This window comes from Musa acuminata, chromosome BXJ2-11 (assembly GCF_036884655.1).
Source record: "Musa acuminata AAA Group cultivar baxijiao chromosome BXJ2-11, Cavendish_Baxijiao_AAA, whole genome shotgun sequence".
NCBI classification, from domain to species: Eukaryota; Viridiplantae; Streptophyta; class Magnoliopsida; order Zingiberales; family Musaceae; genus Musa; species Musa acuminata.
This window is the reverse complement of record NC_088348.1, coordinates 31396842-31423990: the sequence shown is the minus strand read 5'-3', so window position 1 is coordinate 31423990 and position 27149 is coordinate 31396842. Positions and strand designations below refer to the sequence as shown.

The following is a 27149-nucleotide window of genomic DNA, read 5'->3' as shown; positions in this document are numbered from 1 at the left end:
TGCTGATGCGTGTGCGTCGGATGGTCGAGTTGAGGAGCGTCTATCCTAGTGAAGATGCCATCGGATCTGGCGCAACGCTCGAAACAAACGGAAATGTCCTTCCCACTAAAATTCTGACACGTAGAGAAAATTTCATGTAATCATCCGATCGGAGACGGGTGCGCCGCAAAGGCACTCGAAGGACGAGCTAGAAACGTCCAACTTGTTTACTTGGACGGAGGAGGTGGGTGTGAGCCCTTTCGTGGTGCGGTCGCCGTCCCTAACGGTCAAAGAGAACAAGAGACCGATCGCCGTGCGTTCGCCTTGTCGCCTCAAAGCGGCTTCCGCTTCATGTCGTCGTGACAACGGTGAGCAGACCTAACATTCCTCTCCGTGAGCCACGATTCATGTGCCATCGCTTGGCCTTGCACATGGATGGTGCTCTAGAATGCAGTGCAGCCGCGGCACTGCTTTGCTCTGGAATGAGATGAAGCATGGTTCGTTCGGTGTTACGTGCTTATGGTAAGATTTCGTTCCTTTTCCCTTTTGCTTTTACTCGTTTGTCGCATTGATTAGGGCAATGTCCAATATATTCTTGAAGTTGGAATTTCAGTTCACTATTTCTGGATGTGCCTTTTCTGATTTCGTGTTGAATAGGTCATGGGTTCGGATCCTTGTCGAGATGGTGCCCAAATATGTTACCCAGGTAATTCTCTTCCCTTTCGTACTAATGTTTGGCTGATTTGCTTACTTTTCTCGTGACTGGAGTGTTCAAGAATCGACTTCTGTTGAATTTTGGAAGAGCATGTAGAACTTTTCTTTGGAGGCAAACTTGCATGTAGGCCTTAAAAGTATGTGTTAGTATATCTCTGTGATTGTTAAATCAGTTAAGCATCGAGGTAGATGCAATATTTTTCCCAGGTCAATTGATCAACAAGCAATCGGGGCTACTGATAGTTGGTTCCCCTTTCATCTTGAATCGTTTGGGTTTCAATTATTGTGGTGGTGATGCCCAATTATCTGACCTAAACAATGTTATAGTACCATCTGTTTTTCTAGAAAATTCAAAATTGAACAGCATAAGACATGGGAATCCAACAATGAGAACTTGAAATTGTAAAAGCAAACGTTTAATCTACATCATAAATGCATAGGCAAAAATCAACTGGTGGAAGGAAATTTATCTAATACAATCTTAGCTTAATCGTGTGAACTTAAAGACAGTCATGTAGAGCAATTCTCTGAGTCAAAAATATTCCGCTAGAAGTACATCACTGTTAAGTGTGGCAGAACACCAGTTGGCATAGGTTGGCAGAACTTTCGTGACAGGTGAAGAAAATTTCTTGCCATGAGATAATTGGTCTTTGCCAGAGAAATCAGCTACCTGGTATTGAGTTAGCACAAAATACCCATATCATTCTGTTGGAGTCAAGGGTTGCCTTTACACCAGTCATTTATAAAGATAGAAAAATCCAGGACTAAGTTGTGTTACTTGGACTGTGTTGCATTGTTAAAGCTCTGTGATCTCATTGAATACTCCTTTATAAGCTTAGAAAATGCTGAATCTTCTCTTTCCAATAACGTGGATGGTTTGTCATATTCAAGTATCTTTCCTGCTCGAGAACAAGAAACTTTGTAAGCTAAATTATGCACAAAATTTATGCAAACTATATTTACTTAAATTGATCATAATTCAACTACCTTTGCTAAGGACCAGAATGAGATCGCTATCTATGACTGTGTGAATCCTGTGAGCTATGGTGAGAATTGTACAGTCCTTGAATTCCTCACGTAGTGTTTCTTGGATGATTCCATCTGTGGCAGTATCAACTGAGGCTGTTGCTTCGTCCAGAACAAGAATGTTGCTTCGCTTCAACAGTGCTCTTCCTAGACAGAGTAGCTGCCTCTGTCCAACACTCCAGTTTTCTCCATTTTCAATAACTGTATGAAGCCTCCCATCAATTATTGAACTAGTAATTATAACTGATCATACCATTCAAGTAGTTATGGACTGTAAGTATGTTGTCATATATCAAAACCTCCTGGGCATGTCATACCTGTTGAATCCAGCTTCTTGCTATTTTTTCGTATCATATCACCAAGCTGACACTTGTCTAGAACCTGAGTGATCATAATGCTTCTGTCAAACTGATTGGCACACAATTAAATAGGATTTAGATTTTTGTTTCTTAAAGACATTTAAATATGGAGCATAGAGGACAAGAAACTTCTTTCCTTCAGAAACTGAAGCATCCGAGTTAAAGCTCTGTTGTTCAACATGAACTGAAAACTAATAGATCTAGTTAAACTCAAATTATGCAGGGAAGGATTTATACTCAACTTGTCTACAATATATAGTCAACTAATAGAATTTACGTTTGCTTGTAGAAATTTTTATTTTGCAAATGCTCCTACGTCCCACATCATATTATTACTTGATATTTCTGATTCATCAGAGTTTCACTTAATATCATGGCCATAGTTATCTTCTTGGATTGCTATATTATAAAAAGTTTGGCTTTTAGAAACAACTTGCCTCCCATATCCTGCTATCTGAGTATTCCTTCAATGGATCAAGATTTCCCCTCACTGTTCCCTCGAACATAATTGGGTCTTGTGGTATGATGCTTAGTCTGGAGCGCAAGTCATGGAGACCTATCTTGCAGATGTCTACATCATCAATTTCAATGGTTCCTTCTCTTGGTTCAACAATACGGAAAAGAGCCTGTATCAAAGTTGATTTGCCACTGCCAGTTCGTCCTACAACACCAACCTTTTTTCTTCCTGGAACTATACATGTTATGTTTTTCAAGACTGATGGCAGATGTTCAGCATATCTAACCTGTACAAACAACAACAAGAAGAAGCTTTATGGTATCAAAATATAGCATATCTAACCTGTAGAAGTGAGGAAAAAGGAGAACTTGTTAAAGTTGAGTATGACATTCATTTACATAAACATGATCAAGATGTACATATCCTGGGCCATGAGATCTCTGTGGCCAAAATTCGCAATAGAAGCAATGTTTGTTCTTAAAGGAAAAAATTCAAACTTTTATCTATTTGTCCAATCTAATATGACTATGAAAGGTCTAGAAATTCACCGAGTATTTGCAACAGCATTACTCTCTGGCAAACAGATGAAAAGTGTTATATATAGCAAAATGCAATGAGAGTGTGGTATCAATTATCATATAGAAATGACCTAAAGCTTCAAATCTGGACAAAATATCCTTGTTTGTGCAGGACAAATTTGCTGAATCTTCAGAGATGGTACCTAGCTAGGAAAGGAAGTTATGGCTGTTAGAAGAACATAGCAATAGTCAATCAGTTCTACTAGAGAGATCAAGAATATATCAACTAAAAATGTTAATACATAGACTTGAACCGAGCTCTGTGGAGCTAAGCATCTAACTGTCTGAACTGCAAATGGAGCATCCAATGATTGTCCTTATGAGCAAGTCTTTCTCATATAGTTGTATTAATGATTGTACTCATGCAGCAAAGATAGGACTGCCTAACTGGCTTTCATCCATGTGATAGTTTATAATTGTTGAGTCTAAAAAGTCAAATCATATGTAAGCCTATTAAGCTTTGGGAAATTTCATTTGTTGCATCATGGAAATTATATCATAATTTGGAACAATTTCTCCCTTATGAAAGTTGCAATGTTTCAGAATATAAGTTTACAATTTATTTGAAGATAACTTTAACTATTATCCAGTAATATGAAGTGAATTATTTTCATAGACAGCACACAGAAAAAAGATCCCCCTTCACACCTCTCCCAGCATCAAGAACAAATGAAGGATGACCAACTTTGAGTGAAATCAACAGTATCATGTACTATGCATACTATTTGACTTTTTGTTACATGAAATCTATTGTTTCATAAGGACAAAACTTTCTCCAAATTGTACAATGTGTATGCTTGTCGCTAAGTATGACTCTTGATTATGCATAAACATGCATGTGATATAGGAGTTTTTGTTCTAAGTTATACCTCTATGTTTTTGAAGCATATAGTTCCAACTTGTGGCCAATTGGTTGTTGGTCGGCAGCCTTCGATGAGTAGAGGAGCTTCACTAGGAATCCTTGAGTACTGCATAATTCTCTCAACGGAGATAATTTTATTATCTACGTTGCATATATTCCAGATGATAGTTGCTAGCTGTGAGTTGAGGGTTAATCCATATGTCACAGCAAGTCCTGCAATGCCTGTACAACATACACGTGAAATTTCACTTAGATTAACAGACTTATATGACAAGTATTATCAAGTAAAATTCAGGTAAATGAGTATTTCACATGAATATGCTCACTTGGATTGAGAAATCCTTCTGGCATGTTCACAAGCACAATCAATGAGAAAGCAAACACAAAGTTGGATAACAAATTCAATCTGAATGAGAGCCACTCCAGTGCTGAAATATTATGGAACCATGGCCTTGAGTGATTATCTATGAGGCTGAGGTTTGTATTGCTGAAACGGTCTTTCTGCCCAAATGCTCGAATAGTTACAGCACCAGAGAGTGATTCTACAAAATGATGAAGGATCGGAGCTTTTTGGATTTCTGACAAACGAGCCAATTCTCTAGCAGTGGGTATGTAGTATTGCTGCATTAGTCATTGTCAAAAGTTCAGTCTTCAAATTGCCAAAATGATTTAAATCTTTCATTATAACTGAATATCTAACTAGGGTTAAGCATATTTCAATAGATATATCCTTTTATGTTTATAATATCATCTATACTGGCAGACAAGCAAATCATGGGAACTACAGTTTAAGGAAAAAGAAAAAAAAACAGTCAAAATTTTTCTTTCAAAATTCAAGAATTTCTATGTGGACAGTCTCTGATATTGACAACAAATCTTCAATATTTTTCCAAGTAATTTTTGAGTGAGTGAGTGTTCTTACTTGATACCATATACATATTGCTGTCACTGGAATTAATATTGCAAAAACTGGCCAAGCAACCTGTGACATGACTGCAATAGTCCCCAGAATCTGTATAATTGAGAATGCACACCAACCTAATCTCCAAGGTAAATCTAAGTCGAGCACACTTTGATCCATAGAGGCCTAGAGATAATTCGCAATAAGAAACAATTAGTTTTAATCGCAAAACTACACAAGTATTTACAATTCAGGATTTACATGAATAATAATTTAAACTGCATAAATGAGAGATTAAACTAAGTACTGACCCTGCTTAATATCCTCCCAGATGGTGTTGAGTCAAAGAAAGACATTGGAGCACGAAGGGTAGAGTGGAGCATCTTTTGGAAAAAATTTTGAGATGTCAAAAGGCCAGCTTTTACGAGCAGAGTTGTTCGGATCAACACACACAATGAACATCCAACTGAGAGAAGCATGTACACCAAGAAGAGAAACTTGAGTCCGACTGTAGATTCGGTAGTTGTAGATGGAGGAGAAGTCCATGCCATCCAATAGTTGCTTGCTACTTGCAGTACCTGGAAAAATATATGTGCTATGACTATTATGGGAACCAAGGCTCCTCCTCGGACTGCAGTCAGGTATGACCAATAAACATCTTTCGAAATGCTTCCTTTCTCTCTCTCCTCTTCTTGTGTTAGCCTCCCTCTATCAGCCATATCTTGACAAATATCATGTTCAGACTCTTGCTTCTTGATGTTTTGGAATGAAGTATTTAATGTTTTTTCTGCATCAGAATCGTTGCTTGATGCCTCTAGTATATTTTTCTCTGCAGCTAGTAATGATTTGCTTGAGGTTTCTGCATTGAGTATTAATTCAAGAGCATCACTGTGAGCTCCAACTAACACCTCAAATCCGATGTTTTGTCTTAAAAGTTCATTAAACAATCCAGCCTGGGCAACTTTTCCATCCTTCATTACCTGTTATATTAATTAATTGCAATTGCTATTAGCTGGTATTTGTCATGCTAATTGTTCATAATGAGTACAATTAATTGAGGAGGAGCATAAGTATCATAGTTTTTTAGGGACACCAACCTTCCATTAATGAGACAGGCACTTCTTGTTGATAATTAATATTATGTTCATATGTTTTGTTTTTGTTAAAATGAATGACAAAAGTATTATTGTTCTTGCAGCATAATCATTTAAGGAAAAAGAAGTTCAGCAGTTCCGTTTTACCAGGATAAGGTCTGCTACTGGAAGAAATTCGACTTGATGGGTAACATAAAGCACAGTTTTGTCTCTGAGGACACCCATCAAACAATCCTGCAGAGGAAGGACAAATCTTTTAAACAACATGCAAAGAGTTTTACATACTGGAAAGATTGTAAGTGAAAATTTACTAGGTATCTTGAACATTTGGTCTTCAGATTCATTGGAAGAACATACACTTGAAGACATTGGATAAAAACCAGGAGATTCAGATATAACATACTATATGGCTTTCTTTATCAATCTTTGTCTTTTACTATGTTATAGGTGAGAGAGCAGAGGGAGGGTATCATTTGTTTAAAGGATATTTTTAGAAGACAACCTTGAACAGTTGAGTGCCTGTATGAGCATCCAAAGCACTGAAAGGGTCATCAAGAAGGTATATATCAGCATCCTGATAGACTGCTCTAGCTAGCTGGATCCTTTGCTTCTGTCCTCCGCTCATATTAATACCTCTCTCTCCAATCTGTGTCAGGTCCCCATTAGCAAAGAGTTCAAAATCCTTCTTCAATGCACAAACTTCAATTATCTTTTCGTACTTTTCATTGTCAAAAGGAATACCGAAGACAATGTTTTCTCTGACATTTCCTGATAGTATCCATGGAGATTGTGAAACATATGCCTTGCTGCCACTGACTTTTACACTCCCTCCAAGCTTTGGTATTTCTCCAAGGATGCATGAGAGTAAACTAGACTTTCCCGAACCAACAGTACCACAAATAGCCACCTTCATTCCTCTACGCACCTTCAAATGTATATTTTCAAGTGTGGGGCATCCAGAGTCTTGGTTCCAGCTAAATGTCCCACGATCAATCTCAACAGCAACCTCTGCTTCATTTCTGGGGACAATTTCAACCACATCGGCTCTCATTTCGTCTTCTAGCAGGTACTTTACTATTCTGTCACCTGAAACTTTTCCTTGTGCAAGTACTGAAAGCATATTGGGGAGAGTAAATATTGGTTCTTGCAGCATTCCGAATGTTGCCAATGCAGACAAAACTCTTCCTGCAGTTAGAGGGATTCCTATGATTATACATGTTCCGAAAGTCACCACTGATATGAACATCGGTGCTCCCCAGGATATAAAAGATGAAATTGCTTTCAGTCTTAGAGACATCCACAGCCAATTGTGCTCAGTGTTTCTCAGGCCTTCTAACTTGTGAAGGTATGGCAGATCCCAGGCTTGAAGTTTTAAGATTTTCATGTTTCGGAGGACTTCTGCAGTTGCTTTCATTCGTGCATCTTTAGCTTCCATGATTCTGCTCTGATATCTTTTTTGTGCTCTAGTTAAGGGAATATTGCATACCATTATCATTGTTGTTGCTGCTAATGCAGCCAAAGCTCCAACTCCAAGATTTTTATGAAGAACATATATTGCTAGTGCAAGCTGGACAGGAAGCATCCAAATGATGTTTGAAAACCACATCAGGTCAGTAATCCTTTGGATATCCACACTCATGTAGTTGATAATCTCCCCACTTGTTAGGCTCTGCCGAGACTGGCTTGATAATACGATGCCCTTTTTGTATATATGGGATATTAGAACAGCTCTTAACCGCATTACAAGCTGTAGGGCTCCAAACATCCATTGTCTGTGACACATGGTCTCTACAACTTTGGCACCAAGAAATGCTAGTGCAAGTATGTAGCCACTCTTCAATCCGTGCTGCCTGTCTCCTCCTAAGAGCCTAACGAAGTTGTCAATCAGTGAAGGTCCAACATAAGAGGCCCCTGCAGCTGCAACTGCAAAGCTTGCATTGACTGCTGCCTTCTTCCAGATGAACAAGAAGATTGCTCTGTAGATAGATGAAGTTCTTAAGCCATATCTTTCTTTGACGTTATTTAGGCAACAGTTGAATGAGTGAGACAAGAACTCAGCACAATCATTTTTATCAATATCTGGTACTTCATTCTGCTCTAGAGGTTTCCTCTTTCCAGTAGCGAGAAGTGGGTTAAGCCATGAGAAGGTCACAAGTTGTACAAGACTTGCGCTCCCGTACAAGGAGCTCCTCTTGTTCTCAGCATGCGTCTCCTTTGATGTTTGCACTTGCAACAATGGTTCTTTCAAGCTATTGGAGTCAACTGACGTGCAAGGAAAGAGACTTGTTACCTATGTATGTTGTTCTAGTCCTAAGAATGACTTTGCTAGAAGAATGGAGTGTATGTATATCAAGAACAGGCACAAATAGATGACTACAAAAGCTGCATATGAAGGTTTGGGCAATGTGTTGAATCTATAAGGTACTCAGTGGGACATCAACAGGAAGGTGTCGAATTATCCGTGTATCCATTTGTATTTTGTCATGCAGAGGGAGTTTAGGCATAATGTCATATTCATATGAGCAATCCAATCAAATTATCTGTCATGAACATTATTGTATGCTTAATGATCAGATTCAGTGCATCATTATTGACGAATGTTGCATTGGTCAGATTCAACGTTATCATTGAATGATCCTTAATGGTTGGTTTGGTAGCATTTTCGTTAAAAAAATTTCATAATTAGATTTGATTGTATTATCATTGAATGATGTTTAATTGTTGGATATTACCCATTGTCTTTGGGGGTATTTGATGATAAGATTTGATTATATCATTTGTTTAATGATCGAATTTAATTATATCATTGTGTGTAAATTCAATCATATCGTCATTCAATGATATTTAATAGTCAAATTCGACTGCATCATCATCAAAGAATATTTTATAATCAAATTCAATTACGTCAATATCAATGATGCTTAATGTTCATATTTTTCATATCATTATTAAAGAATATTTCATGTTTGAATTTTTTAATGATCATATTTCATCGCAATATCATTGATGGATGCTTCATATAAATGCCTTATTATCGTTATGCGACTTATTCATTCAGTTGGTTCTAATTTTAGCTCAAAACTTAATTGCACTAAGAGGGAGAGTAAATTGGCACTATAATAAATTTAATTAATTTTAAAATTAATAGATAAAAACATATTTTTGAACAATCAAATATAGCGTATAAGAAAGGGTTGCGAGTAAAGTGGATGATAATAAGTAAGCAATCATGAAAAAAAAATCATAAACAAGAGAATAAATGTAAACTGATTTATAATAGTTTGATTGACCTATGTCTACTCATGATTCCTCTTTCCTCGAGATCATCAGTTTTCACTATCAATCTTGCTTCTAATAGGTGAAGATTAACAACTCTTTATAATATTTCTCATTTTTTAAGCTTTTACAAGAGATCCTTACATTTATTTTTTTTTATAAAGTTATCTTTTTCTAGGCTTACGAGAGAATCTTTATACTTACTCTTTTACAATAAATCTCTTTATCTCTAATAGTTAGTATCACAACTACGTTCAAGAGAGAAGAAGTAACTCAAATAATACTAAAAAAGATAGCTACATTATTTTATAACTTAAAAAATGAATGCTCTATCAACCAAGCCCAAATAAGGTATTTATATACCTCAAAATGCTTCAAAAATAGAGTCAAAATATTAAATTCTTAAAAGTCATAAATATGCTCCGATGGCCCTATCACCATAAAATTTAAATTCTAAACAGTACCGCATCCTAAGTAGTACTATCATCACCATAGAGAGTAACACAGTCTAAAAGGTTAATAAAGTATAAATAGTACTTATCGATTAACTTAAGTGATACTATTATACACCAACTAAGACTATTTTAGGTCACTTGTTTGGTCTTAACTTTTATGATAAGTTAACTTTATTTCAACCTAATATCGGCTCAAATTAATCTAAAATGATCTCGATTAAGGCCTTGATAAGTCAACCGAGTATTTGACATATTATCCACTCTTTTGAACTTCCGACACATCATCCTATCCTCTAATATATCATCCAATCATCAAACATATTGGTTTCACCACAATAGCAAATCTTCTAATATAATATTTAATCCTTTCGACACGATGTTCAAGCTTTTAGTAGAAGCCCATTCTTCCACATGTCTATCAATTCTTCAACTCGACATTTAATTTTTTGACACCATAATCGTCCAACATAATATTTGACTATTTTACTCAATATTTGATTGTTTGGTGGTATGAGTCGAAGTATTTTCAATATCACTTAAAAGTATATTAATTCATTAAGTTTATTAATTGATTTCGTCGAGATTCAACATACTATATAATTATTAAGGATCCGAAAAGATTATGTCTAGCGATCGATCATCAATGGCCTCACATCATCATGCAAACGAAGGGTGCACTAATAGAACTCAAGGGTCAGTCGCTCCCTATAAAAGGGTGTCGTCATCCGACCTTTATTTTAGACCTTTTGGATTTTATGGTTCAGAATTATCAACTCTTAAACCCCATCATAAAAGGTTTGAAATGTCATTTTTGTCTTCCACCTTCTTCTTCTATTCTTCTTGTTTGGGTTTGAGCTGGGAGACTCAATCTCATCTTTCCCTCGTGGTCTCTATCAATCAATCCCTCCTCCTCTTTTAATGGGGTTCAAGTTGCTACCACTGTTACAGAGGTAGCACTTGTATTATTCTTGAATGATGATCCAAGGGTAATGGGTCTAACAAACACTATCATCGACTTCTTTGATTAATCTCATCAAGAAATCTAACAGATTTGTTTTGCTCTTATCAAACTACCAAAATAGAAGTCATAGATTTCTTTGAGAGCTTAGGATCTAAAATCATCTGCTTTGAAGGTCGGTGTCGTTGAGCGGTGAAGACGACTGAGATATTGGATGCATAAGGTTCTTAGTGGGACGTGAGTGTCAGAACATGATGCAAACAGACATTTCGATCTTACTTGGTACGTGAATCACGTCTTCTTCATGAGACATTCTCCTCTTCACCCTCGAGCCGGCTCTCGGTGTCCCCTTGCTGAGAGTCGATGAGAAGGAAACGGGTCCAAAGAGAAGTGAAAGAGATGCTCGCTGCCATTATTTATGCTCGATGAATGAGGGTGGGGGGTGCAATGACGATGTGTTCTTTCGTCACGTAGAGGACGTGTAGAATGACGAACTCTTGCACCAAATAAATGGCTCGGGTTGGTAAAGCTTGTACGTCTGACGATGCCATGTTTTCTTCTTTTGGTCGAGGAGATGACGAACTCTTCATCCCATTCCCTGTTCTGAACGGAAACAGAGTTGAGATTACAGGGGAATAAGAATTCCTGATCATTTTGTTCTTTTTGGAGATATGAGATGATTGGCTCTTTGCAGGAGAGTGGAGATCCACCGAGCTATAAAAAAAGACTCTGAAAGTAAGCAAGCTTAAGGTATGGTTGGTCGGTGAAGACCGCCACCTTCGCGCTCTCGCCCATGGCGTTGAGCTTAGAAAAAGACTGGAGTTGCGTGGAGAGCAAGATGCAGAAGGCTGCAATTGGTGTTCGGTGAGTAGAAAAGAATCCCTCTTTCGGAGACTGGAATTGGGAAGCGGATGCACACGCTGTGGGTCTGCTTTCTCTTCCATGAACAGTTGGTCTTTCACTGATCCTTCGCTTGGATCAGACTTTTCTTCGTTGAACTTTCGGATACTGTGGTCATTGTTATTGCCCCTAAATGTGGAATCTGTAATGCCCTACGTAGGTCGTATGCACACACATACATGTATCTTTAAATGCCTTTTATAACGAGATAAAGAAGACCTAATTGGAAGCTTCCGACTCCTTTTCTTGGATGCGGGCCCGGTGGTGGTCTTTGGAGACGCTTCTGCTGGTTGCCGCCGGCTCAAAGCAGCTTCCGCCTTCGTGTCGTCGTCACGACAGTGAGCGGACCCGCCATTCCCCGCAGCCACGATTTGTGTGCCGTCGCCTCACCTCGCGGATGGGGACACGGCTTGCTCTGGAAGGAGATGAAGCATGGCTATGGTAAGATTTTGTTCTTTTGCTGGTTTTTCGCATTGATTAGGGCAATGTCGAATGTATTCTTAGTTCACTATTACTGGATGTGCCTTTTCTGATTTGGCGTTGAATAGGTCATGGGTTCGGATCCTTGTCGGGATGCAATTCACCTCCTTTTCGTGTTATTGATTAGTTGATTTGCTTCCTTTTCTTGCGACTGGAGTGTTCAAGAATCGGCTTTTGTTGAATTTTGGAAGGCCATGCAGAGATTTCTTCTTTAGAGGGCTAAATCAATTAGGCATTGGGGTAGATGCAATATTTTTCCCGGGTCAGTGGTGTGAGCATTACTCTCTGATCAACAAGCAATCGGGGCTTCGACTAACTGGTAATTGGTACCCCTTTTCATCTTGAGTTGTTTGGGGTTCAATTATTGTGGAGGTGATGCCCAATTATTTGACCTAAATAATCTTATAGTGCCATCTCTTTTTCTAGAGAACTCAAAATTGAACAGTATAAGACATGGGAATCCAACAAGACGAACTTGAAAGTTGTAAAAGCAAACCTTTAATCTATGTCACAATTACATAGGCAAACATCTATCGGTGGAAAGAAACCTATCTAATACAATCTTAGCTTATTAGTGTGAAGCACTATAACTCAAGGAAAGTCATCTAGAACAATTCTCTGTCAAAAATATTCTGCTACAAGTACATCGGTGAAATTTGCAAGTCGTGTTTTGTAAACGGAACTTTGTCAATGTTACCTGATGCAGAACACCTGTCGGCATGGCTTGGTAGAACTTTGGTGACCGGTGAAGAACATTTCTTGCCATGAGATTATCAGTCTTTGCCGGAGAAATCAACTACCTGGCATTGAGTTAGCACAAATTACCCATATCATTCCGTAGGAGACCCAAGGATTGTCTCTACATCAGACATATAAAGATAGGAACATCCAGGACTAAGTTGTGTTACTTGCACTGTGTTGCATTGTTAAAGCTCTGTGATCTCATTGAATACTCCTTTATAAGCTTAGAAAATGATGAATCTTCTCTTTCCAATAACGTGGATGGTTTGTCATATTCAAGTATCTTTCCTGCTCAAGAACAAGAAACTTTGTGAGCTAAATCATGCACAAGTTTTCTGCAAAATATATTTATTTAAATCGATCATAACTTCAATTACCTTCGCTAAGGACCAGAATGAGATCGCTATCTACGACTGTGTGAATCCTGTGAGCTATGGTAAGGATAGTGCAGTCCTTGAATTCCTCACGTAGTGTTTCTTGGATTATTCCATCCGTAGCGGTATCAACTGAGGCTGTTGCTTCGTCCAGAACAAGAATGTTGCTTCGCTTCAACAGCGCTCTTCCTAGACAGAATAGCTGCCTCTGTCCGACACTCCAGTTTTCGCCATTTTCAATAACTGTATGAAGCCCCCCCTTCAATTATTAAACTAGTAATAATAACTGATCATACCATTCAAGTAGTTATGGACCATAAATATGTTGTCATATGCCAAGACCTCCTGCACATGCCTTACCAGTTGAATCCAGCTTCTTGCTGCTTTGGCGTATCAAATCACCGAGCTGACACTTGTCTAGAACCTGAGTGATCATAATGTATCTGTCAATCTTCTGATTAGTATACACTTATATAGGATTTAGATTTTTGTCTCTTAAAGACAGTTACATACAGAGCACGGATGACAAGAAACATCTTCCATTCAGAAACTTAACCATCTGAGTTAAATCTCTCGTTCAACATGAACTGAATGCTAATAGATTTAGATAAACTCAAATTATGCAGGGCAGGATTTATCCTCAACTTGGTCTGCGATATATAGTCAATTAATAGTTTCTAAGTTTGCTTCTAGCAACTCTATTTTTCGAATACTCATATGTTTCTGATTCATCAGACCTTCGCTTAATAATCATGGCCGTAGTTATCTTCTTGGATTCCTATATTATAAAAATTTTGGTTTTAAGAAACAACTTACCTCCCATATCCTGCTATCTGAGTATTCCTCCAATGGATCAAGGTTTCCCCTCACTGTTCCCTCGAACATTATTGGGTCTTGCGGTATGATGCTGAGTCTGTAGCGCAAATCATGGAGGCCTATCTTGCAGATGTCGACATCATCAATTTCAATGGTCCCTTCTCTTGGTTCAACGATACGGAAAAGAGCTTGTATCAAAGTTGATTTGCCACTGCCAGTTCGTCCTACAACACCAACCTTTTTTCTTCCTGGAACTATACATGTTATGTTTTTTAAGACAGATGGCAAATGTTCAGCATATCTGACCTGTACAAACAACAACAACAGGAAGCTTTAAGGCATCAGAAAATAGCATATCTAACCTGTAGAAGTAAGGAAAAAGGAGAACTTGTTAAAGTTGAATACAAAATTCATTTGCATAACATGATCAAGATGTACGTATCTTGGGCCATGAGATCTCCATGACCAAAATTCCCAAGAGAAGCAATGCTTGTTCTTAAAGGAAAAAAATTCAAACTTTTATCTATTTGACCAATCTAATATGACTATGAAAAGGGTAAAAATTCACCTAATATTTGCAACAGCGTTGCTCTCTGGCAAACAGATGAAACTGTGATCTAAGCAAAAATGCAGATGAGATTGTGGTCTCTATTATCTTATAGAAATGACCTAACGCTTCAGATCTGGACACAATATCCTTGTTTGTGCAGATCAAACTAGTTGAATCTTCAGTGTTGGTACTGCCTAGCTAGGAAAGGAAATTATGGCTATTAGAAGAACCTAGCAAAGTCAATCAGTTCTGCTAAAGAAATCAAGAATAAAATACAGACTTGAATTGAGCTCCGTGGAGCTAAGCATCTGTCTAAAAGAACTGCAAATGGAGCAAGTCTTGACACAGTGGGTCTAATGATTGTACTCATACATCACCCATGGTGACTTGGGCAAAGATAGGACTGCTCAACTGGCTTTCATCCATCTGATAGTTTATACTTGTTGAGACTTGAGAGTCTAAGAAGTCAAATCATATGTAAGCCCACTAAGCCTTACAGGAAATTCCCATTTTGTTGTGTCATGGAAATTATATCATAATTTGTAAAATTTCTACTTTAAGAAAGTTGCAATGTTTCGGAATATAAGTTTACAATTTATTTGAAGATAACTTCAACTGTTAACCAGTATTATGAAATTATGAAATGAATAATTTGCATCAACAGTACTCAGAAAAAAGATGTCCCGTCACACCTCCCACACTAGCAAGAACAAAAGAAGGCTGACTGGACATTGAGTGAAACCAACTGTTAGCATGTTCTATGCATACTATTTGACTTTTTGTTATATGAAATCTATCGTTTCAAATGGAAAAAAACCTGCCAATTAGTATGGTTGTCTTTAAGTATGACTCTTGATTATGCATAAACATGCATGTGATGTTGGAGTTTGAGTTCTAAGTTATACCTCTAAGTTCCTGAAGCATATAGTTCCAAAATGTGGCCAATTGGTTGGTGGTCGGCAGCCTTCTATGAGTATAGGAGCTTCACCCGGAATCCTTGAGTACTGCATAATTCTCTCAACTGAGATCATTTTATTTTGTGCATTGCATATATTCCAGATGATAGTTGCTAGCTGTGAATTGAGATTTAATCCATATGTCACAACAAGTCCTGCAATGCCTGTACAACATACACATGAAATTTCATTTAGATTAACAGACTAATATGAAAGGTATTATCAAGTAAAATTTAGGTAAATGAATATTTCACTTGAATATGCTCACTTGGATTAAGAAATCCTTCTGGCAGGTTCACAAGCACAATCAATGAGAAAGCAAACACAAAGTTGGATAACAAATTCAATCTGAATGAGAGCCATTCCACTGCAGAAATATTATGGAACCATGGCCTTGAGTGATTATCTATGAGACTGAGGTTTGTATTGCTGAAACGGTCTTTCTGCCCAAATGCTCGAATAGTTACAGCACCAGAGAGTGATTCTCCAAAATGATGAAGGATCGGAGCTTTCTGGATTTCTGACAACCGAGCCAACTCTCTTGCAGTGGGTATGTAGTATTGCTGCATTAGTCATTGTCAAAAATTCAGTCTTCAAATTGTCAAAATGATTTAATCATTCATTAAACTGAAAATCTAACTAAATCATGGCCAAAGTTGAGTATATTTCCGTAGGTAAATCCTCTTATGTATCATCATCCATCCTAGCACACAACTAAATCATGGGAACTACAGTTTGAGGAAAAAGAAAAAGAAAACAGTCAAATTGTTTCTCTCAATATTCAAGAATATCTATGTTGACATTCTTTGATATCAACAAAAAATCTTGAATATTTTTCTGAGTATATTTTTGAATGAGAGTGTTCTTACTTGATACCATATACAGATTGCTGTCACTGGAATGAATATTGCGAAAACTAGCCAAGCAACCTGCGACATGACTGCAATAGTCCCCAGAATCTGTATAATTGAGAATGCGCACCAACCTAATTTCCCAGCTAATTCTAAGTCAAGCACACTTTGATCCATAGAAGCCTACAAATAATTCATAATAAGAAACTATTAGTCTTAACCACAAAACTATATAACTATTTACAATTCAGGAATTACAAGAATAACAAATTTAACTACATAAATGAGAGATTAAACTAAGTACTGACCCTGTTTAAAATCCTCCCAGATGGCGTTGAGTCAAAGAAGGACATTGGGGCACGAACGATAGAGTGGAGCATCTTTTGGAAAAAAATTTGAGATGTCAAAAGGCCCGTTTTTACAAGCAGAGTTGCTCGGATCAACACACACACTGAACATCCAACTGAAAGAAGTATATACACTAAGAAGAGAAACTTGAGTCCCACCGTAGACTCTGTAGTTGTAGATGGAGGAGAAGCCCATGCCATCCAATAGTTGCTTGCTACTTGCAGTACCTGGAAAAATGCTTGTGCTATGACTATTATGGGAACCAAGGCACCTCCTCGTACTGCAGTCAGGTATGACCAATAAACATCTTTCGAAATGCTTCCTTTCTCTCTCTCCTCTTCTTGTGTTAGCCTCCCTCTATCAGCCATATCTTGACAAATATCATGTTCAGACTCTTGCTTATTGATGTTTTGGAATGAAGTATTTAATGTTTTTTCTGCATCAGAATCGTTGCTTGATGCCTCTAGTATATTTTTCTCTGCAGCTAGTAATGATTTGCTTGAGGTTTCTGCATTGAGTATCAATTCAAGAGCATCACTGTGAGCTCCAACTAACACCTCAAATCCGATGTTTTGTCTTAGAAGTTCATCAAACAATCCAGCCTGGGCAACTTTACCATCCTTCATTACCTGTTGTATTAATTAATTGCAATTTCTATTAGCTGGTATTTGTCATGCTAATTTTTTATGATAAATACAATTAATTGAGGAGTATGAGTAGCATAGTTTTTTAAGGACACTGCAACCTTCCATTAATGGGATTAGCACTTCTTCTGGATAATTAATATTAAGTTCATATAGTTTTGTTCATTAAAATGCAATGAGAAAATAACTATTGTTCTTGCAGCATAATAATTTAAGGAAAAGAAAGTTCAGCAGTTCTTAGTTTACCAGGATAAGATCTGCTACTGGAAGAAATTCAACTTGATGTGTAACGTAGAGTACAGTCTTGTCTCTGAGAACACCCATTAAACAATCCTGCAAAGGAAGCATAAAACATTTAAATGGCGTATAAAGAGTTTTACATACCGACAAAATTGTATGTGAAAATTTACTAGGCATCTTGAACATTTGTTCTTCAGATTCATTTGAAGAATATATACTTGAAGAAGTATCAGAACAAAACAAGGAAATTCATATATAACACAGAATATATGGTTTTCTTTATCAATCCTAGTCTTTTACTATGCTAATTGTTTAGAGGGCAGAGGACAGGGATCATTCATTTAAAGGATATTTTTACAGGATAACCTTGAACAGTTGAGTGCCTGTATGAGCATCCAAAGCGCTGAAAGGGTCATCAAGAAGGTATATATCAGCATCCTGATAGACTGCTCTAGCTAGCTGGATCCTTTGCTTCTGCCCTCCGCTCATATTTATACCTCTTTCTCCAATCTCTGTCAGGTCCCCGTTAGCAAAGAGCTCAAAATCCTTCTTCAGAGCACAAACCTCAATTGTCTTTTCATACTTTTCATTGTCAAAAGGATTTCCAAAGACAATATTTTCTCTAATATTTCCTGACAGTATCCATGGGGATTGTGAAACATATGCTTTGTTGCCCCTAATTTTTACTCTCCCTCCAAGCTTTGGTATTTCTCCAAGGATGCATGAGAGTAAACTAGACTTTCCCGAACCAACAGGACCACAAATAGCCACCTTCATTCCCCTATGCACCTTCAGCTCTATATTTTCAAGTGTGGGGCATCCTGAGTCTTGGTTCCAGCTAAATGTCCCACGATCAATCTCAACATCAACCTCTGCTTCATTTCTGGGAGCAATTTCAACCGCATCAGCTCTCATTTCGTCTTCTTGGAGGTATTTTGCTATTCTGTCAGCTGAAACTTTTCCTTGTGCAAGTACTGAAAGCAGATCGGGGAGAGTAAAGATTGGTTCTTGCAGCATTCTGAATGTTGCCAACGCAGACAAAACTCTTCCTGCAGTTAGAGGGATTCCTATGATTATACACGTTCCAAATGTCACCACTGATATGAACATCGGTGCTCCCCAGAATATAAAAGATGAAATTGCTTGCAATCTTAAAGACATCCACAGCCAATTGTGCTCAGTGTTTCTCAGGTCTTCTAACTTGCGAAGGTATGGCAGATCCCAGGCTTGAAGTTTTAAGATTTTCATGTTTCGCAGGACTTCTGCAGTTGCTTTCATTCGCGCATCTTTAGCTTCCATGATTCTGCTCTGATATCTTTTTTGTGCTCTAGTTAAGGGAATATTGCATGTCATTATCATTGTTGTTGCTGCTAATCCAGCCAAAGCTCCAACTCCAAGATTTTTATAAAGAACATATATTGCTAGTGCAATCTGGACGGGAAGCATCCAAATTATGTTTGAATACCATATCAGGTCGGTAATCCTTTGGATATCCACACTCATGTAGTTGATAATCTCCCCACTCGTATGGCTCTGCCGAGACTGACTTGATAAAATGAGGCCCTTTTTGTATATATGAGATATTAGAACAGCTCTTAAGCGCATTCCAAGCTGTCGAGCTCCAAAAATCCATTGTCTCTGACACACAGTCTCTACAACTTTGGCACTGAGAAATGCAAGTGCAAGTACGTATCCACTCTTCAATCCATGCTTCCTGTCTCCTCCTAAGAACTTAACAAAGTTGTCAATCAGTGAAGGTCCAACATAAGAGGCCCCTGCAGCTGCAACTGCAAAGCTTGCATTAATCACAGCCTTCTTCCAGATGAACATGAAGATTGCTCTGTAGATTGATGAAGTTCTCAAGCCGTATCTTTCTTTGACGTTATTCAGGCAACAGTTGAATGAGTGAGACAAGAACTCAGCATAATCATTTTTATCAATGTCTGGTACGTCATTCTGCTCTAGAGGTTTCATCTTTCCGGTAGTGAAAAGTGGGTTAAGCCATGAGAAGGTCACAAGTTGTATAAGACTTGCACTCCTGTAAAAGGAGCTCCTCTTGTTCTCAGCATGCTTCTCCTTTGATGTTTGCACTTGCAATAATGGTTCTTTAAGGCTATTGGCATCGCAGTTGATCCCTGTTGTACCTCTGACTGAGATAACAAAGAGTAGCATGCAAGGAAAGAGACTTATTATCTCTGTATATTGTTCTACTCCTAAGATTGACTTTGCTAGAAGTGTGGAGCGTATATCAAGAGCAGTACAGATAGCTGATTGCAGGAAGCTGCATATGAACCATGTTCTTATTATCCAAGAAAGTTTTACAGATCTAGCTTGTGGGAGATTAACTATGACAGCAACCAGAAATATCCATGATATCAACTGTGTTGTCTCAGCTACAACTGATACAATGTACTTGCAATTGCCTCCGCTTCCTTCTAGCAGAAAGAAAACAAGTCTGAACAGGTTGATGGCCAATATCAGGGAGCAACAAACTTTAGCAGCTTGGTATGTCGATCCCAAGCGTATATGATCAAGCTTATGCTCATCAGTAGTGCAATTTTGCATCTCTTCAGCAATAGTCCTGCTTTCTTTTTCACATGATTTGTGTAATATTTTCCATAGGAGTTGAACCAAGAAGCAACTGATAAAGATGAGATTGAGAAATGCAAAAACATTCTTCCAGAAACAAAGGACGCTGATATCTTGCCATCCTTTCCAAGATTGAAGTGAATGGAAATCTGCAAGTGCAGCATGAAGTACCTTTTTCAGTTTGTAATGAACAACAGTTTTGTAGCTACGACAGGTAAGTCTGCAAGCAACTAAGATAGCTTTATTCTTTCACTTCGGAAGGTAGAAATATTACATGCCTCGTAAAATTTTCCTGGCTGGTGTTGCACTCTGATCTAATTCAAGTATTTCAAGTACTAATTACATGAGCATTGAATATTTTTTACAGTTCAGTAGTGTAGTCTATCTGCTGTAATATTTGCGAATTGTTTTTTCAACAAACATGCAAGATTTGCAAAGGATTGACATGATAGATAAATAAAACTTCTGAGAATGATGCACAATGTAGATTCAGTCATTCTGTTTTAATGTGTTATGAAAGTCCTACTGTTTCTAAGTCTTACTATATACAGACATATGATAGGAATTCAAAGCCTCTGATATATGATCACTGTCGATTGGCAAACCACCCATAATACATGACTCAAGGATCTTTTTTTCAGCCTCACGAAAGACATATAACATATTGAACTAATGCACACAAGTTTGGTTCTTTGTTGCCATGCATGTTTTCTTTCTTTTGATGGATCTATAAAGAAGATACTGCAAACAGACATTTAGATCTTACTTGGTACATGAATCATATCTTCATGAAGCATTCTCCTGGTTGCTCTTGTTGTCCCCCCGTTTAAAACCGATGAGAAAACCCTTCAATGTCCCAAAGGAATGAAGTGCAAGGAGAAGTGAAAAGAGATGCAGCAGCCTTTACTTATACTGCATGAGGGTGGGTGAAATTATGATGTATTCCTCCGTCACCTAGAGGACGTGCAGAGTGACGACGATCTCCTGCACCCAATGGTTAGGGTTGGTAACGCTTTTGGTGTTCTTTGTATAGATAAATTAACCCCAGGAGGAGGACTAACCTGATTCAGGTGACACATCTGATGATGCATGGTTTTGTCTTGGTCGAGGAGACGACTCTAAATTTGATTTCAGTCGTCCATTCCAACTCAAAAACTTGGTGTTTCATTGAAAACAGAGGATTAGTTGAGATTTCATGGGGAAAATGAGTTGTACGGTCTTGAGACAACCATGCGTTCTGTTCCTGATTATTTTGTGCTGTTAGGACTCATTATTTTGGGTGAGATGAACAGGGATGGAATCGATAGGATATGAAAAGTTGATATGGTCAAGCCAAACATGAACAAGCAACCAAATCATGAGTCAGTTTGGATAACATGTACTTGTGATAAGATCTCAGTTATGTTATCATATCCCCATGAATTCAGGTTGTGTAGGAAGTAATAGGCTTTTTTAGTTAAAACACCAGTAAACTTAGAACTTTTCTATTAATTTGAATCTTTGTGGATGAACTCACGTCTGCCACCATGTGTTTGATTGCCTCATTAAAAAAAGAACATGAGATCAGAATCTTAGTTCACATTGCTCTGATACATGAGATGAAGCCATTCTTTTCTCTGCATCACCATCATGCATATGAAAGAACACACCACTCTAACCTTTGTCTCTTTGCAGGAGAGTGGATATCCACCGAGGCAAAGGCAACAAGAGACTCCAGATGACAAATCATGTCCCTTCTTCTTGCATGCACATGTTTCTTGGCTTAACCTGCTTTCTGCAAGTGTTGCACTACAGCTGGGCCTCTCTGAGCCTTGGGCGCCAAGAAATCCAACGCATGGAAGTGAGCTTAAATATATGCTTTGTTGGTGGTGATCACTATTTCCGTCATCTCGATGGCACTGAGGTTAGAAAAAGACTCGAATTGCGTGGAAAGCAAGAAGGTGATGCTGAAAGCTACAGTGTTGGAGGTGCATTTCCTCGTCAGCAGTATCAAGTAAGTCGACTGTTCTGCTGACTTTTAGACTGGAATTGGCAGATGGATCTACACACTTAAGGTCTGCTTTTCTCTTTGATGGAACACTTGGTCTACACATATTTTAGTATCAGTAATTGATTTGAAGTTTAAATGGATCAGCAGGTTCTGCTTTCTCTTCGATGAACTTTCAGACACAACATACCTTACAACTGATAGCAAAAGTGTGATGTGACACCAATACTGTGTCGAGTGTCTGAACTGGTACATTCTCGGCCATGATTGAAATGTGATCACTGCACTTGCCTGCTATAAGACAGAGAACCTTTAGACCATCGTGCACCATTCTCTCGCGTGCAGGCGGGAAGTGGGAGACAGAGAGCCATGGAGCAACGCTGGAAGGTGAATAATAATATTTCTGTGCTTTTCCTAAAAGGAGATGCCACTTCCATGGCCTTCCTCATATCCCAACTCGACTGCAAGGTGAATAATAATATTGCTGCAAATACATATAACATTTCTTCTTTTCTTGCTGCATATGACATGACAGATGGAAGAACCAGGCAAGGTGACAGTCGCTCATGGATCGATCATGGTGCTGCCCACTACCAATCTCTTGGGAAGAGAGAATCCTCACAGCTGTACTCGACTCCTGGGTCGATCACGGTGACACCAATTTGGCAAAGCTGACAGTGGAACTGCACCTATTTGGCAAGAGAGGGACAAGTGCATCAAAAAGGTGACAGCCTGAGAAGGCAAATAAAATATATGTTTCTGGTCGCAAATCGTCTTACATTATATAGTATCTATTATTTCTTTGAAGTTTTAATGCCCACAGAGAGATTATATTCAGTATCATAGCCATTATATTCAGTATCATTACGGGAGGGACTGCAATGGCATTTACCAGACGAGGCCCATGTCTGGAGGCGCCCGGCCCGGCCCGGCCCGGCCCGGCCCGGCCATCATGCCACGAGAGCAGGACGGACGGCAGAGATCATCGTCCGCATACTACGTTGCATCCGCCTCTCCGCAGAGACCCTTTTCTGCTCTCCCACATAGTCGTCCTCGACTCCCCGTCACACGTGCGGCAATTTTGGGGTTTCTTTACCGGTTTCGGAGGGGAGAGCCAACGAGGCCATCGGGGTTTCACCGATCGCTCCCGGTTGTTACGATCTCTCCTCCTCTTTCAAGAATCCATGTCGGAGGCTTCACTTTCTTTGGATTTTCCGCGGAAAGATGTACCCGTCTTTCTCGAAGATGGTGAAGGTGGTTCGGTGATCGAACACAGAAACAACTGCAAGGCGCCTGGTTGATGTGGGTTCGATCTATCTTACCCTCAAGCAGATCTTTCTTCCGTATGATTTTTTTGTCTCTTGTATTGATTTGTTCGTGATTTTTTCTTAGTCAGTGCGGTGATTATGATGGGGATTTGTATCGAGAGGATCCTCTGGAGTCCGAAGGTGGGTTTGGGAATATCATTGTGGTGGGCAATCTGCCGGTGATGCCGCTGGAAAACTTTGCGAAGCTCGAAGGTGTAAGATGTACGATCAAGAAACGGGAGGCTCGAATATTCAGGTAACTAATCTGAATCTTGAGTGTGGTTCATCAAGTTCTTCGCAAGATTTGGCTTCGTGGTGTTGTGCCAATCAGTTCTTGTGGTAAACCCAAGACCAGAAGTTATTGTTAATTTGGTTTTCTATATATTAGCTTTCGTTGCAAAGGGGAAAGACGAATGAGTATATGCTGGACAAATCGTATGCATTCTTTTGATCTGTTTGATGATTTCAATAAGTACATCCGGAAGTTATTGTTAATTTGGTTTTCTATATATTATCTTTTGTTGCAAAGGGAAAGACGAATGGACTCTACGTTGGACAAATCATATGCATGATGTTGATCTGTTTGGTGACTTCAAGAAGTACATGATGATTCCAGATGAGTGGAAATCTGCTGAAATTAGATCAAACAAACCTGGGTATGGTTTGATACTTCAAATGATTTGCTTATTTTAGTCAAAGCTTTTATACATTAAATGTATGCATTTATGCTATTTAGCATTTGGAAAGTTCCATCTACTGCGAGCATGGGCAAAACTAAACAGATATGAATCAAATGATTTAGTAAGGAATTATAGCTTTGATCAATAAATTGACATGCCCACTCAGTAAATGAGCTATATTATTTGAGTTTGTGATGATTATCATTTGTAGCAGCATGAGGACTGCAGTCTATTGATCATTACAGGAAAGAAACTACAAGGCACTTGTAGGTCCTTTCTTTTGAGTAGTAACTAGCTTTCTATGTGAAAATAGTATGGGTGGATAGGGTTAGAGGAGGAAAAACTGAGGAGCAATTGATTTTTTCAGAGTGGCATTTGTTTTAGACTTTCTTTTGTGGAATAATAAGATGACCAATTTTCTTGGTTTTTGATAGCATTAAGCATGTGCTATAAGCATCATTTCGGTCGGCATCGTATAACATAAACTTGTATATTGTCTATTTGGCTGCAAATCTGCAACTGCATTGTCGAACTCCATATATGTGGCTATAATGCAACACAGTGCTACAAAATAATTCTTCAAGATGCTAAAAAAAGGGTCTCCCTTTGTGTGGTTGTATTCCACATCCTGCAGCATTGTGATAAAAAATTTATTTTCTATTTAACTACTCTTATCTTAAGTATCCCTCTATTTCCAGTTTGTCTCCTTGCCAAATTGGAGAATTGGAAATGTGTATGCATCGGGGTCTCATGCCTCTGTCCATCCAACAAACACCTTGTACCCATTAGTGTATTCATGAAGTCTGACCTGTGATTTTTTTTTTTTTTACTTTTTCCATTGGCAATTTTTTCTTTTTCAGGTTGTTCTATGTAATTTGTTGCTTATTCCCCTCTTCACTATTGGACTAAGAGCTCTATCCAGTGGCCTCTTCTACTTTTCATTGTTTGATGCGTTTTGCCTATTCTCAGGTCGGTCTTACTTTTCATTGTTCTTTTCTTTTTTATGTTTATGATCTGGAGGTCATGTTTGTTACTAACAGATGAGGTCTTGATGTCTCCTGGTGAGAAATACCTGTTTCACTTAACAATAGCCATGAATCTAGTAAATCTTGTGACACTTATGTAAGCAGTTTTACAATTTAATTCTCTTTCACCATCATATTATATATTCTCTACTTTTATTACCTCGCATCATATACTAATGTCCTATTTGTCTGTCGTCCGACTCATGGGGGTTTGAATTTTATCTTTTGGTTATCAAGTTCCTTGTGAATTCATTTTTGTACAAAGAGACGCCACAAATATATTTTTAATATAATATTTATATATTTTTACTGTTAAAATAAATCTTTATTATATGCATAATGTATGATATAACCTATCAATCATTTGACTCATTGATCCAACTAGTGAACTAGTGGCTCAATGGTTGGTTGCATTATGTCCGATCTGGGTTCTAATGCTTAGTTATATTAAGGTGGTGTTTTGTACTGGATATATATTATTGTGTGGTTTATTATTAATTAGCAATTGTCTATGCTTAGCTTTTCTGTTTTGTAGATTGAATGGTGATTGTTATGCTTTTTTTTTTTTAATTTGATAACAATGGGAACAGTTTTCATGGCATTCCTGGACTTCCACCACTCGAGGATGCTGTTGAGGAGGCTGAGATCGTTAGGAACCGGAAGCACAGCGAGAAGTATGAAGCAGAGGACCAGGATGTCCCCATGCAATTGAACGAGCAGTAAGGTAAAAAGAGATGATGATGTGAGGAACAGTGAAATGAATCAGGAACCAAATGGAAGCAGTTGCGTTAGGAAGAGAGGTTGCTGAAGGGTTCAGTTGAGGGATGAAGAGAGAAGGGGGTTATGTACGCTGGTTGACTTGGTTCAGGAACCAAAAATTAATCTCCCTACTCCATCTTGCAGTAGATGGGACTAATATGCTGGTTGACTTGGTTCAGGACCAACCACTGGTGTCCGTTTTAAGGTTAGCATCTTGCCTCACAAGTTTACTGAGGATCCGTAATATTTTGGTTTTAGTTTCATTTTTTGCTTTTCATATGTTCTGCTATTAGTTTTTGGCAATGTGTTTTTTATAATGCCATAGTACATGCTGTATATGTGATATATGTTATTATTAAGATTAGATCAATATAAATCCTTATTAGGATGGTGGCTTATTAGTACTTGTTTTCTTATTAGGATGGTGCACTCCATGAACTACAGCGTGGTGCCATTGTCATCATCACTCCACCAATCGTGACTTCGCCATCACGAAGGGCAATCTCAGAAGTGACGGAGTGGTGCTGGTGATGGGGGTTGAGGACAAGGTGCCTTCAGTCACAAGACCGACATGCGCATGGGACTTGCATGCATTAGGAGAGGAGAGGGTGGATGTACGTTGATGATCACTACGGTGTCTTCGCTTGCCTTGGCTCTACATTCTCTTGGTTTTTTGGTGGGTTTTGAATTAGCGTATTAGTATGTTTAATCGATTTTAAAACTTAATATGTTTCAAAAATCGATTGATCAAACTAAGTAAAAAGGATAAAATTAACTCTGGACAATTAAATAGCGGCAAATCGATGTATAGTAGTTTAATTTTTTATTTATATATTAAAGATTTTGATAATGAAATCAATTGATGAGCTTAAGAAAAATAGTATAAGAAATATTTCGATCACAAACTTAAACCATCGAAAGGTCAATTGTTGAGTAGAAGTGTTGAATGTTATGTTGAGAAATTATTATGTTGAAAATTGAATGTCGAGTCAAAGAATTGATCGTTGATCGTGTAGGTGTCGAAAGTTTTATAAATGTACTGATTTAAGTGTAAGTGTCGAATGTTTCATAAATGTATTGAATGTGAGCAGTTTCATAAATGTACTGAATGTGAGTGTAGGTGTCGAAAGTTTCATAAATGTATTGAATGTGAGCGTCGGTGTATTGAATGTGTGTTAATTAATTCTGAGCGATGATAGTTTAGGCGATCAGTATATTTACAAAACTTTTGACAAGTACGCCA

The 27149-nt window shown here is 38.2% G+C and overlaps 2 protein-coding genes and 2 long non-coding RNA genes across 22 annotated transcripts; 2 read left to right on the top strand and 2 right to left on the bottom strand.

Annotated features, from left to right (window-relative positions):
* The first annotated feature begins 252 nt into the window (after positions 1-252).
* On the top strand, positions 253-8594 carry LOC108951753 (uncharacterized). Of its 5 annotated transcripts, none has more exons than XR_010492469.1 (9): positions 253-501; positions 637-685; positions 5208-5517; positions 6075-6265; positions 6418-6529; positions 6626-7036; positions 7121-7315; positions 7486-7579; positions 7724-8594. It is a non-coding gene; the product is annotated as an uncharacterized LOC108951753 (long non-coding RNA). The 5 variants fall into 5 exon arrangements; XR_010492468.1 differs by having other exon boundaries at positions 7438-7579; XR_010492467.1 differs by having other exon boundaries at positions 7486-8594.
* Positions 1073-11045, bottom strand: LOC103972646 (putative ABC transporter C family member 15). The gene is made up of 11 exons (XM_065132508.1): positions 10939-11045; positions 6473-8232; positions 6118-6204; positions 5188-5856; positions 4898-5062; positions 4302-4596; positions 3983-4197; positions 2516-2821; positions 2037-2100; positions 1681-1920; positions 1073-1592 (listed from the first exon to the last, which is right to left on the bottom strand). The coding sequence occupies exons 1-11, from the start codon at positions 10970-10972 to the stop codon at positions 1468-1470; spliced, it is 3960 nt and encodes a 1319-aa protein (XP_064988580.1). The 5' UTR covers positions 10973-11045; the 3' UTR covers positions 1073-1467.
* Positions 11046-11253: 208 nt separating this feature from the next.
* LOC108951669 (uncharacterized) lies at positions 11254-26960 on the top strand. Of its 14 annotated transcripts, none has more exons than XR_010492465.1 (14): positions 11254-12000; positions 15770-16026; positions 16656-16965; positions 17920-17982; positions 18079-18768; positions 18891-20362; positions 21823-22202; positions 22286-22384; positions 22481-22522; positions 22671-23437; positions 23532-23698; positions 23972-24098; positions 25738-26111; positions 26327-26960. It is a non-coding gene; the product is annotated as an uncharacterized LOC108951669 (long non-coding RNA). The 14 variants fall into 14 exon arrangements; XR_010492463.1 differs by adding an exon at positions 24983-25091 and having other exon boundaries at positions 22283-22522; XR_010492455.1 differs by adding an exon at positions 17160-17214 and having other exon boundaries at positions 22283-22522.
* LOC103972645 (putative ABC transporter C family member 15) lies at positions 12515-21415 on the bottom strand. Of its 2 annotated transcripts, XM_065132505.1 has the most exons (13): positions 21210-21410; positions 20915-21132; positions 17926-20297; positions 17566-17652; positions 16636-17304; positions 16346-16510; positions 15745-16039; positions 15426-15640; positions 13971-14276; positions 13515-13578; positions 13158-13397; positions 12948-13068; positions 12515-12839 (listed from the first exon to the last, which is right to left on the bottom strand). In XM_065132505.1, exons 2-13 carry the CDS (start codon positions 20943-20945, stop codon positions 12836-12838), a joined length of 4569 nt encoding a protein of 1522 aa, XP_064988577.1. In that variant the 5' UTR covers positions 20946-21132; positions 21210-21410; the 3' UTR covers positions 12515-12835. The 2 variants fall into 2 exon arrangements, with proteins under 2 accessions (XP_064988577.1, XP_064988578.1); XM_065132506.1 differs by lacking the exons at positions 12515-12839; positions 12948-13068 and having other exon boundaries at positions 13255-13413; positions 21210-21415.
* Positions 26961-27149: the final 189 nt, after the last annotated feature.

What these genes read in the sequence shown, in the direction of transcription:
- LOC103972646 (XM_065132508.1), bottom strand. Translation starts at nt 10,972, where the DNA reads ATGTCTCATGAAGAAGACGTGATTCACGTACCAA. An exon ending in CAGTAGCAGACCTTATCCTG is followed by an intron (nt 5,857 to 6,117) that starts GTAAAACGGAAC and finishes TTAATATAACAG; the next exon opens with GTAATGAAGGATGGAAAAGT. An exon ending in CTGGGAGGATATTAAGCAGG is followed by an intron (nt 5,063 to 5,187) that starts GTCAGTACTTAG and finishes AATTATCTCTAG; the next exon opens with GCCTCTATGGATCAAAGTGT.
- LOC103972645 (XM_065132505.1), bottom strand. Translation starts at nt 20,945, where the DNA reads ATGCTTCATGAAGATATGATTCATGTACCAA. An exon ending in CAATCTGTATATGGTATCAA is followed by an intron (nt 16,040 to 16,345) that starts GTAAGAACACTC and finishes TGACTAATGCAG; the next exon opens with CAATACTACATACCCACTGC. An exon ending in CAGATAGCAGGATATGGGAG is followed by an intron (nt 13,579 to 13,970) that starts GTAAGTTGTTTC and finishes ATGATCACTCAG; the next exon opens with GTTCTAGACAAGTGTCAGCT.